Source organism: Pogona vitticeps, chromosome 5, assembly GCF_051106095.1.
Source record: "Pogona vitticeps strain Pit_001003342236 chromosome 5, PviZW2.1, whole genome shotgun sequence".
NCBI classification, from domain to species: Eukaryota; Metazoa; Chordata; class Lepidosauria; order Squamata; family Agamidae; genus Pogona; species Pogona vitticeps.
This window is the reverse complement of record NC_135787.1, coordinates 22,080,470-22,094,651: the sequence shown is the minus strand read 5'-3', so window position 1 is coordinate 22,094,651 and position 14,182 is coordinate 22,080,470. Positions and strand designations below refer to the sequence as shown.

The 14,182-nt window shown below is 38.8% G+C and overlaps 1 protein-coding gene across 1 annotated transcript in view; it reads left to right on the top strand.

Moving 5' to 3' along the window:
• Window positions 1–11,778, top strand: part of UBE2D3 (ubiquitin conjugating enzyme E2 D3) — a 28,072-nt gene extending 16,294 nt beyond the window's left edge. The window contains exons 2-7 of the mRNA XM_020805412.3: window positions 5,209–5,272; window positions 5,394–5,425; window positions 6,298–6,375; window positions 7,371–7,476; window positions 8,504–8,597; window positions 10,315–11,778. Coding sequence (XP_020661071.1) covers window positions 5,209–5,272; window positions 5,394–5,425; window positions 6,298–6,375; window positions 7,371–7,476; window positions 8,504–8,597; window positions 10,315–10,360 — 420 coding nt within the window. The 3' untranslated portion in view covers window positions 10,361–11,778. The remainder of the gene's footprint in view (window positions 1–5,208; window positions 5,273–5,393; window positions 5,426–6,297; window positions 6,376–7,370; window positions 7,477–8,503; window positions 8,598–10,314) is intronic.
• Window positions 11,779–14,182: the final 2,404 nt, after the last annotated feature.

Genomic DNA, 14,182 nt, shown 5'->3' with positions numbered 1-14,182 from the left:
GGGGGCGAAATCGCCACCTTCAGGGACTCTTCTGAAGCTTCCCAAGCCTCAAGAGTCCCAGAAGGTGGCGATTTCGCTCCTTCCGGGCACGTGGGGGGGTGCCTCCCAATGGTCCTGGAAGGCAGATTCGGACCCTTGGGAGGCTCCCTCCATCACCACCCCCCGTGGGGCCAGAGGGAGCGAAATCGCCACCTTCTGGGACTCTTCTGAAGCTTCCCAAGCCTCAAAAGAGTCCCAGAAGGTGGTGATTTCACTCCCTCCGGGCCCGTGGGGGGTGCCTCCCAATGGTCCTGGAAGGCACACCCGGACCCTTGGGAGGCTCTCTCCACCACCACCTCCCGTGGGGCCAGAGGGAGCAAAATCGTCACCTTCTGGGACTCTTCTGAAGCTTCCCATGCCTCAAAAGAGTCCCAGAAGGTGGCGATTTCGCCCATGCTGGCCCCGTGGGGGTGGGGGGAGCGTCACAAGGATCCTGGAAGGCTCACTTGGAGCCTTGCGACGCTCCCCCCCCCCCACGGGGCCAGCGCGGGTGAAATCACCAGCTTCCAGGACCTTTTGTGAGGCTTGAAAGGCTCAGAAAAGGTTCTGGAACCTGGCGATTTTGCCCCTGCTGGCCCCGTGGGGGGTGGGGGGAGCCCCGCAAGGGTCCTGGAAGGCTCACTCGGACCCTTGGGAGACTCCCCCCCACGGGGCCAGTGGGGGCGAAATTGCCACCTTTGCACCATAAGACACACAGATTTCACCCCCACACTTTCTTTTGGGGGGAGTGTGTCTTATGGAGCAAAAAATATGGTACTACTTTGCTAAAGCTTGAGGGCTCTATCCAATTTGTTGAGTGAGAGGGACTTAACATAAGTGTTGCCATCCATTAATTCAGTGGGACAGACAATTTGGTTTAGTACTGCTTGTGCATATCAGTATCTGATTTTCTTGCTAAAAATAGAATTTTCCCAGAAGCTAACTTTCATATCACTAGTTACATTTTCTGAATCTCATATGCATATACTTCTTAGTGACCTTCTACTTCACTAACCACAAGAGGAAGAAAGAAGAAATTAGAAAAAATTAAATAAGTTTATTTCCTAATTTTACAATTTTACAGTGCAACACAATTGCAAACTTACTTATCCTAGTGAAATAATTTTCAGGTGGACTACTGACTGTGAGGTGAAACACCCTTTGTTCTTGAGGGATACACATTTTGTTCCATATTCACACAAATAGTTCCTTTAACAAATAGCTATTTGTTGGAAAATTCTGTAAAGATCATATACCTCCTTAGATCAGCAATGGGAAACTAATCTTCTGGATAGAGATGGGAGTATTTGTGTACGAATACCCCCACACAGCTGGAGTTGATGAGGGGCAGGACTGCTGGTGGCGGCCCCGCTCTTCCTTCCAGTTGCTCTGGAACTCCTGGTCTGTTAGCCACTCATCAGCCTTGCAGGGAGAGTCATCTTCCCTCCTTCTGTCAGGAGTGGCTAGCTGACGGGGCGCTTCAGAGCAATTGGAAGGAAGAGCGGGGGGGGCGGACACGTGAGTGGATGGTCTGGCCCACCCTCATTAACTCCAGCTGTGTGGGGATATTGATATATGAATATGAACACCCCATCTCTACTTCTGGATCTTTTTCTCTTTTTTTGCATAGAATGTCTAACAGCTTTAGACAACATAGCAAATGATGAGGGACTATGCGAGTTATATTTTAGAAGTATCTAGTAGCTACAGTTTTCCACCCCTTAAGTGTGCAAAATTGATGTGCATTTTAAAGGTTGAAGAGTTAGCCATTCTATGTTTATTTGTCAGAACACTGTTGGATATAACCTGAAACTTCATGACACCTACTAGAGACTAATGATCCATTTAAGACTGTAGCTATTCTTCCATGCCATCTTTAAATTTTGACCACATAGATTCAAAGATGCTTTTCTTGGGAAATATTTATTTATTTATTTATTTATTTAATTTATATCCCGCCTATCTAGTCGTGGTGGACTACTCTAGGCGGCCAAGGAAAGGTGCTACACTGGATTGTAGCTTCCTTGGATGAGACTAAACGGTCCTGCTTCAGTTCTTTCTGGTTCTAGACAACAAATAGTCTTTGTTGCCATTGATGGATGGATGACCTGCAACCGTTCTATTTCCCTTAGACCTTGTGGTGGGGTGGAAAACATTAGCCATGGGATCCTTGGAAACAGGATGTCTCATGTGACAGAATTACAAGATGGTTCTACTATATACTTTAAAAACAAACTTCGTTTATTGTAATCGGTCAGAATGGCCTTGGGCCAGATGGGCAGTATAAAAAAATTCAGTCAATCAGTATATCCAAAAGGTTGCTTTAGACAATTGCAGGCAATGCTGTGGTTTTTACATTTTGGGTTATGAAGCCTCTTCCTGGTTAAAAAACTGCATAAAATGGAATAATATTACAGTGGTACCTCGACTTACGAACGTCTCCACTTGCGAACATTTCGAGTTATGAACGGCTCCGATTGCAAGATGTTGCTTCAACTTGTGAATGGAGCCTCGACTTACGAATGAAAAATTTTTTTTCCTTCCCTTTTTTTTGATCTAAGTTCATTTTAGCTCAAAAGAAGAAAAAAAAATTCTCCCCCTAGTGGTAGAGTATGGATTAACCCGCTTTGCATTAGTTCCTATGGGAACTAATGCCTCTATCTGTGAACAGTGCTTCGACATACGAACGAAAAACAGCTGAAACCGATTAAATGGTTTTCAGTGCATTCCTATGGGAAACTTTGCCTCAACTTACGAGCTTTTTGACGTACGAACATCGTTCCAATACCGATTAAGTTCGAAAGTCGAGGTACCACTGTATTTGGATTGAAGGGATATCACTACCAATATATCTCATCTGATATAGAAAAGGGAGTTCTGGGTGCTGGAGCTCAGTGCGTGAATCACACAGTGAATGCTGAGTCCTAACATGATGAATGAGTATCCTGTTTTCCTGAAAATAAGAAAGGGTCTTATATTAATTTTTGCTCCAAAAAAACGCATTAGGGCTTATTTTCAGGGGATGTTTTATTTTATAGTCATGTCATCTTCTGGTTGCTGCACAATGTTGGAGGGTGGGGTTTCACTTAACCAGGGCTTATTTTTGGGGTTGGGCTTATATTAAGAGCATCCTGAAAAACCATGCTAGGGCTTATTTTCAGGTTAGGTCTTATTTTCGGGAAAACGGTATGTATCTGCGTGATGAGGTGAGAGGGTAAGCTTGTTCTGGTTACACTTTATTTGAAGGAGCAAGTTTGAGATTTTTGTGGAGTGGATGAGCAGTAGATTATTGAACCAGCTTTGTAACTGGAATTGCTTGGTCTCTGCGACATAGCAGCTTAAGCTGCCTAGCAGCTGTGACATCTGGAAAGATGCTGTAGTTGTGGTCATTGCCTTTTTAGCTGCAGTGTCCCATCCATGAAACACTCTCCCTAAGAATACTCAGCTGGAACACGATCTTCTGAAGATTCCTTAATTTTTTTAGAACAATTATAAGGCTGCATGTTCTCCAAGATTACACAAATGTAAGAGTGGGTGATACCTTTTATTGACTCCTATAAAATCATATTAATTGCATGCTTTTGTGGGGAAAGCCTCAGTTCCTCAGGCTCAATCCACCTCCTTCATGAATAGTGCACCACCCAGAAAAAAAAAAGTAGAGAAGTGTCCAAAGATTGATGCTACATGTCTGAGAGGTGAATGCATTCCTCTTGAGGCTGTGTTCTCAGGCATCCTTGCAGCATATTTTAGAATATTTTACAACCTGCTGCAGAAGGCGCTGATTTCTCATATCACACACATTCACATTGCCTCTGTTTCACAATCATCCCTGGGAGCATTCTAATAATTAATAGTTATCTGGTGTCAAGTCCATTCTGACTTGTAACAACCCTTGCTAGAGTTTCCTAGGTATGAAGTACTGAGAAGTGATCTACCATTCCCTTTTTCTGGGGATGCTCTGGGACGGTGTGGTTTGTCCAAAGTTACATAGCCTGGCTCTTCTCATGGGAGAGACAGTGGGGAATCAAACTTTCAGCGCCTGGTTCTGCAGCCAGGTACTTTTAACTCACTTGCTTATATAGCATTATTATCAGGTAAAAAATTTAAAAGTGTGGGTGAATATGTTAAACAAAACAAGGTAAGTAAGTCTTCCAAGATTTTCTTGGTCAATAAATTTTGTGGACTTAATTGCAAGGTTAGACTAAGAGGCAGTACAGTGGTGCCTCGCATAGCGAACGCTTTGCTATGCGATGAAACCGCACAACGATGGGTCCCGGGCCATCGCTGGAGCGTTCGCTCAGCGATGGCCCCTATGGGGTTTTTTCGCTATGCGATGATCGCGCGGACGTGATCAAAGCATAGCGAACAGCTGATCGGCGGTTCCAAAATGGCCGCCGCTAAAACAAAATGGCGACCGCTGTTTTGCCTCGCTAACGAGGCATCCAAAATGGCCGCCGCAATGGAGAAAACTCGCAGAACGGTGAGTTTTAAGTCCATAGGAACGTATTAAATCAGTTTTAATACGTTCCTATGGGCTTTTTTGTTTCACTTAACGATGGATTCGCTGAGCGAGGGTTAATCCGGATGCGAAAACATCGCTGGAGGGGTAAGTTTGCACGCTTATTGGAACACATTAAACTAAGTTTAATGCGTTCCAATAGGCTTTCCTTACCCGCACAGCGATGTTTTCGTATAGCGAAGGTTAATCCGGAACGGATTAACCTCGCTATACGGGGCACCACTGTATTCCAATAAAGCCTTCCATGATAGAGCTTTCTTTGACTCTTTCAGGTTCATATGTTAACAGTTTCTTTACTGGGGAAAAATGCTGAGGGCCAATTTGTTTAACAGATGAATCATCACTCCTGAAGACTGACAAGAATCACAGTTCACCTTTTTACAACCATTTTCTCCCAGGATGCAGATATTTTTGCTGATAGGTGTGTGGGCTCATGAAAATACCTTGAGCGGCCGTATACTTTTCAATCTTTGTTATATATACTGTACCCTGCTTCTGTGAATGTTTTTGGGAGCATTGTGGGATGTCATGTTGTATAAATCACACATTTAATTTGAGACATCTGTTGAAAAAGTTACAGTAATTTTATACAGAAACATACTTCTGTATTAACATGGGCAGAGTAAGAGACTGAAATATGGTGTGTTCTAAATGTGGTACTTCTTTTTTAGGAACTTAGTGATTTGGCCCGTGATCCACCAGCTCAGTGTTCTGCAGGCCCTGTTGGAGATGACAGTAAGTAATTAACACTACTCTTTGGAACAATAAAGATAGCCTGATCTGTTTTAAGTTTTCCTGGGGAAAAATGATCTAAGTAATGAAACTTCTATTTCTTTTCTCTTTCTGACCTCCATAGTGTTTCACTGGCAAGCCACAATTATGGGTCCTGTGAGTATTGCACATTTATGAAAACTTAATTCTTAAATACAAGTATTCAGAATTCTTCTATAAAGGCACTTCTGTCTCTTGAAGATTTGGGATAGGAAGATTATAGTGCAGAATTTTACCTTCAATATTTTCATTACCTTTAGTGGATCAATTGATAGAAGCATTCAGGGTAATTCCTTTGCATTTCAATCTGGAAAGCTGAGGCCACTAATATCCTTTGGTTCTGTACTGAGTATTCTTATATTATTAATTTTCTGAGTATTCTGAAAATAAGGGATCACTGTAGACATTGCCTCACCTTCAGATTGCATTGGCTAAACAAGTTGTGCTGATTTTAGTGAGTCTCTAAATGAGACTAATGTTGGATTTTGCCCTATAATTTAGGATTGAGAGAACTGAAAAAAACATTTTCACCCTGGCACCTTGAGAAAAGTTGCAGGGATTTCTAAGGAAGAATATCTGTGAATAGGATTAAAATGCTCTGTAATTACATACTAGTAATCATGCAAGGATACTGATAGAAATTTCAAGATCTCTGGGTCTTATGTATTCTTGTATATAATCTTCATTAAACTTGAGAAAAATTTTCAGTACAGCTTGCTAAACAACGGGAAGTTATTTTTATATATTTTTTATTTTTATATATTTATATAAATATATTTAAAGTATTTATATGCCACCTTTCACCATGAAGAATCCAGTGTGGCTTACAATATTAAAATAAATAAAGTTAATAGATAAAAATAACAAATGATGACAGTATTAAAAGATATTTAGTTCCTATTTAGTTTTGAAGAACAAATTAGTGCTGTTATTCTCAGCTCTATAGTTCCAGCTGGAATTCCGCATTTCTATATTTCTTTCTCTGACAGAATGACAGTCCATATCAAGGCGGTGTTTTCTTCCTGACAATTCATTTTCCTACAGACTATCCTTTCAAACCACCCAAGGCAAGTGCATTTTTTGGAGGATGCTTCTACTTAAAATGTTGACCCTTTGGATAGATAGAATGAAAAGTCAGTACCTCTTGTTACCCCAGAGGCAAGGCTCTGGCAGAAATGCACACAAAGATTTCTGGTTTGTAGGTTAATCTTGCACATGTTGGTTTAGATTTAGTCCAGACAACTAGTATTGCTGCAAATATTCCACAGTTCAACTAACGGAATACCATTAATTAGTGGCAGACCATATAGTTGCTTTGAGACAGAAACCAGATAATTATGTGAAAATTCTTTTTGAACAATTATTGGAAGCTCCACCAAACAATTGACATAACGTTGGTTGGTGACAGGCGTTGTGAAAACTAAACCAAACTGTGGACTAGTCCTGTGCACCTAAATGTACGTTGACCTCTTTCATATATACTGTATATGGTATAATACACTGCACATGTATTTGCAGTTCTCTTGGAACTGGCAGTTGTAGCATTACTATGTGCCAGAAAGTGTTAGGCAAAGATAAGAATGGGGTTCCAAATACATACTGTTGAAAAAAAATGCTGCTTGTCTGACATGAGAGTTGATTGAGAAAATGCATATACAGTTAGAATTATGGATTTTCATTTTAATTCAGAAAACAGCCTGTGCCCCAGGTATCTGGAGTTAAAGAACTGCAGTCCTATGGACTTTATACTATATTACAAAAAATAAGATTCTGTTAATAACACTTTTATCATATTGACATTTGTCCACAATATTTCCTAAGAAGAAGGCAAAATAAAATATAAAAATAAACAGATTTTATTTCTTACAGGAAGATATTAGAGCATCTGACATATGAAATGATGCTGTTACTCTGCTGGCAATATGCCATAAATGAGTCTCTCATTTTTATATATAACACTGCATCTATTCATCAGTGTAAATACTCATTTTGACATATAGTGCCTTTAAGCAGATCAGAAGCATATTTGTGCTAATCACAGATTGATGTGTGTTTCTTTTAGGTTGCATTTACAACAAGAATTTATCATCCAAATATTAACAGTAATGGCAGCATTTGTCTCGACATTCTAAGGTCACAGTGGTCTCCTGCTTTAACTATTTCTAAAGGTAGGCAGACTATTCAGGTAAAAATACAGTAATTGGTTTCATAAATGACTTGCATGTCTGCTCTTCAAGTAAAGAAGAGTAAGTTGCCTCTCCATCTCTTTAGAATAATATTATATTATTCTGCTAATGACTACTGAAGTTTGCGGTGTATTTAAATCTATATTTTGTTTTCGGTGTTGAATTATACAGTTGGTTTTGGAGAAGTACTCTAGCTTACAGTGAACACACATCTCAGCATATTAAGCTGTAGGGCTTAAATCTGTTTATTAATGTCCACTAGAATAGATTCATTGAGTCGGTGGGCCTTACATAGAGGCTGATGTATCAAGTTTTGTTGATTCAGTGTTTCTGCATTAGTTACTAATTGGGTTTAAGTTTAAGATTTTAACTTAGTGGTGTAAGAGATTGGGGACATGAGTATTTTAAAATTCTGGACAGATTTTCAGCAAATTTGCTTAGTACAGCAATAATGATGCGCTCTGAAGATTTTAAATATAAATGTTACATACTTCACTGATTATAGCTAGTTGTTGAACTGACAAATGAATCTTCCCATAAAGCCATTAACAGTACTTTACTGAAGGAGTGGAGAGAATTCTTCAGAGAATTATGTTTTATGGTAAAGCAGCTTAATTAAGGCAGCTTAATAACTGAACTTGGGTTTATTACATGTGTATTGTGTTGATGTTATGTTTTGAACAGGGTGAATGAAAGGAATGTCGAGAATATGGCTGTTGGAAAACTTGTTCTACGGTTATCTATTCTAACTCACTGAAATTCTAGGATGTCATTTGTGCATTATAATTGTCAGCAAAGGAGAGATCCATTTTGTTAAGCCAATGACTTTAAATGAGCATATATTGGTTTTTGCTGTTGCCTTAATCAAGCCCTTAATCCATAACTTATAGCTAACCAAAGAGACATGTTCTGTATACATTTGCAGAGGCAGATAGTTTAGTTGTCTTTTGATGAACTGTGCAGTTGTTCCTTAGATCTTACTGTAAATGTTACTGTCTTTTTCTTGCAGTTCTCTTATCCATTTGTTCACTGCTATGTGACCCAAATCCAGATGATCCCCTAGTGCCAGAGATTGCACGTATCTATAAAACAGACAGAGACAAGTAAGTACAGTTCATATACAAAAAATGATTTAGTGGAAGATTTGGTTAGAGAGCGTTTGGATAATTTTTGCTCTTCCTGTATTAGAGTCTGAATTGAGTAAAACTTTCATGACGTTCTGCTTTCATGACTAGAAGGCTTCAGGAGAGTGCTAGAATGCAAATTGGAATTCAACATTGACCAAAAAGTGTTGTGTTCCTCTTGGTAGAATACTTGGAAACAGTTTAAAAACACTTGGCAAATGAATTTGAATTTGTCAGAGTAGTGCAAGTCTCATGACTTAATTTTTGCCTTTCATTTTTGACTTAACTGTAGTTGCATCAGAACTCCTAATTAGGTTTAAAACTGCTTTCTGCTTCAACTTTGCAATTAAATCTTGGCCAGGTAGACTTAAGATGGATCTATTGGCTTGTCTTTGTTACTAAATATACTTATCCAATTAGGTACAATAGGTTAGCAAGAGAGTGGACAGAGAAATACGCTATGCTGTAGGGTAAGACTATCTGCACTTCATGGTGCATTAATGATGTGGGGACTTCAGCACTTGGGTGCTGCATGCTATAAGGCACTGGATTAACTAACAAAAGAATGTTCCAGTTACTGAAATACCAAGTTTAACTGCTTGATCTTTATTCAGTGTGAGAAACCTATTTTTGCATGGCGAAAACATGTATAGCCAAATCTAAAAATATTCTAGATGAGTCTTGGTTTTTTTCTTTTCATCTGATAAGTGCATTTGGCACAATTTCAAAGAGAAAATGGCTTTAGTCATCAATCTCATGCAGGTTGTTGAACAGGTAAAACTCTTGACTTCATGAAGTACATAAATGTACTGGGCATGTACTGTATAGGAAGACACTAACATAATAACGGAGCATGTAAATACAGCACTGAGTTGATTTCAGTGGAGTGCTGCGTAGTTGTGTCAGTCCTGATTTTTTAGAGAAGTTGGCTACATAGAGCATTAAAGGGCTTGTTTGATTTGTTTATAAATGTTTGGAGTTTTGCATTATTTGTCATGACAATTGAACATTCTTTTACTTGCACATTTAAGATGTGCTTTTTGATATGCAATGCTGCATAACTGCTTTACTATATGCTTGATATGAGACGTGCTCTGTTTGCAGTCCTCTGCAAATCTAGCTCAGTGGTTAAGAGCAATATGGAATGTGTTAGTATGCTGGTGGAGTAACTTCAAGGCAATTGACCTCACCTCTTACCTGGTCATAGTTATTTGTGTGACCAAGTTTGTATCATGATGTGGTTGATGCCAGTTACATCCCCCCCCCCTTTGTATAGTTTTGTTTGCTTAGGGATCTGGTAAAGAAAATGGAAGTATAGGAACAATATGTCAGGATTGTGTTGTCATTTCTGAATAATTTGGGTTACATTGTTTCAAGATTGAAACTCTGGGAGTTTTAGATAACTGAAAATAATGATCTGCTCTATATAATGTCAATAAACCCGAAATAGATTCTCCATATGATTAGCAGTGAGTTCACTGTACTTTTGAATGTTCTTTTTTTGGACCTAAATGTGGTTTCTGGTTTGAAAACTTTCTAGGTTTGAGGCAATACATATGTTCTTGTTAACAGTGGTGTAAATGAGCATGCTCCTGGGAAGTTGAAAGTGACTTTAAATGTGTGGAAGTTCCTTAAATTTTTTTAAATTGCTGATTGTGGTTTAGTTGATTTTGCTTAACATCTTTTCCTTTTACAGGTACAACAGAATATCTCGGGAATGGACTCAGAAGTATGCCATGTGATGCTACCTTAAGTCAGAATAACCTGCATTATAGCTGGAATAAACTTTAAATTACTGTTCCTTTTTGATTTTCTTATCCGGCTGCTCCCCTATCAGACCTCATCTTTTTTTTTTATTTACCTCTGTCCATTCATGCACATGCTCATCTGAGAAGACTTTAGCTCTTCCAGCTTTGGACAATAACTGCTTTTTAGAATCTGTAAAGTAGTTATTCAAGAACAGTTGCCCAAGATTCAGAATTCTTTAAATGGAGCATGTGTGTTGTGGCCAATGTCTTCACTCTAACTTGGTTATGAGATTGAAAACATTCCTCACTGCTCTAACAGTTCTACTGAAGATATCACCCAAAGGGAGGGGAGATGGATGTTCAGATTGCTCACATCACAGGAAATAGCATTGCTGTAGCATCATCCATCTTGTTTTAAACCTTCCAGTGTTAGAGACTGAGGTTTCATGAGATACTTGTGCTCATAACTGGTATGGCTGGAGAATTGTACAGAACCTGTAGCATCAGCAGAACAGAACACGTGATGTATCTTATGCATGTCAATAAAGGAATGACCAGTTCTTGTTCTACAGAGAATGGAAATTGGAAGTCCATCATCCCTTGTATTCCAAAATGGGGTCTCAGAACATTTTTGTAACTCTCATTTAAATTTTGTTAGGATGCTTGGAGCTATTAGTTAATCTATCTTCCACAACAGTTTAATATAGCACTGAATAAATGATGCAAGTTGTCAATGGATGAGTGATCAACTAATAGCTCTTCTAGTAATTGATTTTATTTTCTTCAATAAAGTTACATAAACCAATGAGTTAGCTGCCTGGATTAATCAATATGGGAAACAAAATCTTTTGTAAAAGCAAAGGTGGTTTTTGTATATACTTGTTGGGATTTGCCTCATTGTTTGACATCAATTAATGATGTGAAAGTTAGTAGAGTGAACTTTTTGCCATGTTCAGTTATAAAACTTGGTCTGTGTTCAGGTTGACACATTGATCAGCCCTGAAGTATGCAGAACTAATAAGCTAATCTCGTAGTATAGACTTGAGTGTGCTACACAAGGTACTGGGATCCAGCAGTGCAGCTATGGACTTGGGACCCAGCTGATGTACTGGTGTATTGTGGAGACTTTTCCAGATGCATCCAGTTTGTTGACTGAGAAACTTTCTTTACCTTGTACACTTTGACAGCTGAAAGATCTTTATGTGGGAGTAATGAGGCAAAAACTGCAAAATAAAGTACTGTTTTGATGTGGGAATTGTCATGAGGTTGTGTTGAAGTGACTTTTCTATGTGGAATATTTGCTATCCATCAAGGACTACATGATGCCACTTACATTAATGAACATATTTGTTGCCGTAGTCACTCTCATTTCTGGTGGCTGAAATGAATGAATAAAGTCATTGCTACTGGGATTTTTGTTCTAAGAAGCACTGTTTGTGCCACTCATTTTTCTGGCTTTTGTCAGTAATACGGTAACTTTCTCCTTTTCTGCGCTCATGGTTTTGTCTCCATTCTTGTCTTTAGTTCAGCATATTCTAGTCCTCTACTATTAGTTTGTGCTTCTGTGACGTCTAGCTCCACTTTTGGCACTGCTTATAGTTCTGTGCATCCTAAATTCTTGTCTCCACATATTTGTGGGAACCTAGATGTAAAATTAAATGTTAACCTGTAACTTCTATAAAAGTGCAACATCTAGTTTTGCCATGGTTTGTTTCAGCTTTAAGACATGGTAGAAAAACTATCTTTTGGAACCATCCAGTTGCCTACTCAAGATAAGGTCATCACTGCTGGTTATGGCTTGTTTTGGGAAAACAAAATTTTTGAGCATTTCTCTTTTGCACGCTGTCTCTTTTTCCTGGCAATAAAACCACCCTCGGAGGACAAAACAGTATTTAAATGCAGAACTGAGGCTGGTTATTTGGTGACACATCTGTCGTTTGCAATAAATCTCTTGACCTAGCACAGATAAGCATAATACTGTTACCTGAAATACTGTTGTGTGTTGTCACAAATTGGAATGGTTCGACCTGAACTATTACTTTTAATGTTGCTGTCTTCTTGACTGAGAAGCTTAAGCATGTCCTTAATTTTCCTATTGAGAAGACGTAAAACAATACTCAACTTTTGGCTGGATTGTATTGGGCTGCAGTTCTCAACACACCCAGAAATAAATTCAATTGAAAAACAAACTTTTATTATTTGTTCTTTTGAAGCACTTTCATCCCGTTGTTCAGCCAGAAAATCTCCCAGAGAAGCATATAGATGAATGAAAAGCAAAACAGCCGCTGCCTCACATTTCTAGTCTAGATGTTTGGCACTGTGACAAACAGGTGAGAGTCCGCTGTTCTAGGATTGCAGACTTCATTATATGCAAATTTGTGCAATTCTAGCTTTTTATAGTCTCCATTTTTCTGGGTTTTATATGACTTGTCTTAAAATATGTTTACAGGCATTGGCTCTTAAACTTACACTTGACATTTGTTTGTCAACAGTAGAAGTGTACAAACTTGTGTAAAGATGATTACACAAACAATGTCATAGTTCGGTAGCGTTTTTCAGTCTCTGTCTTGTAAAGTTTGTTTACTGTGTAGTTCTAGTTTATCTTAAAAATTAGCTCTCTGTGCACCACAGGAGGCTATAGTATTCTCTGCCACATTGGCAGGCAAAAGAGTTCAGACATACAGGTTTCGTTTTTAGCTATATTATGAAAGTTAACAGAAATGTTCTTATATAATTGAATATGCTTGGTATCTCTAGAGACTTGAAGGTAACTACAGCCACACAGCTCATGTTAGGTGTTACAGTGCCTAATGGATACTTTACATCTCTATTCAAAGAAAGTGTTTTTATATGGAGTTCTTAATCAGAATTTTGAGAAATGTGTAGCTTAAAGCTACATTCATTTGAAAGAGTATCAGTATCTTGTCTGGCAATTTTGAAACTGGAGTGTTTTGGATTCCTTTGATTCCTTCTGTTGCTTGAGTTTTTAACCTAGTGATTGCATTGCTTCATCTTACTGGCATTGTCTTAGTTCTAACAACTAGGGCTGTCATAATACCATCACTTATTTTCCAGCCATATTTCCAAATAATTGTGGTGCTGTGGATTTTTATACAGGGGGTGGGGGGGGAATAGTGGTTAAGGCACATGGCTACAATCAAGAACCATTTTTGTTTTGTTTTGTTATATACCTTCATAATATACTCCATAGTAAAATGGAGTGTCACTTCAAAATGCAGTTGTATATGAAATCTGCTCATTTTCTAAAAATAATTTCTCCACTCTAAATCAGAGTGTTCATAGAATTAATCATTTTAGAATTGCAACACCTTTTCAAAATTCATCCAAATCGCTTGGAGAGCTATGTAGAACTGTTGGGCAAAACCAACAGGTTGGATAAATACTTATAATACTGTAGCTGAAATCCAGCAGCAAAACTTAATAGTAATAATCTGAGAACTGCAGAGTTGGAAGGAACCCTATGGATCATCAAGTCCAGTTCCTGTCAAGGAGGCACAGTGGGGAATCGAACTCCCAAACTCTGGCTCTGCAGCCAGAGATCTGAACCACAGAGCTATCCAGCAGTTCTACCTAGTATGGCAATTTCTATTTGCAGGCAGCTCCTTACATGGGTAAATGCACTTTGAAGTATTCCCCACCAAACCTGATGTGGAGTAGTCTTATGTGTCCATATATCAGATTCATGGGTGATGAGATTAAAAATCATAAGATGTTACCATTTAGATAAGCAATGGTCCTTAAAGTGTTGCAGACTTGCAGACTGTTTGCACTCTGAAGACCTTAGGGTGCTAAAAA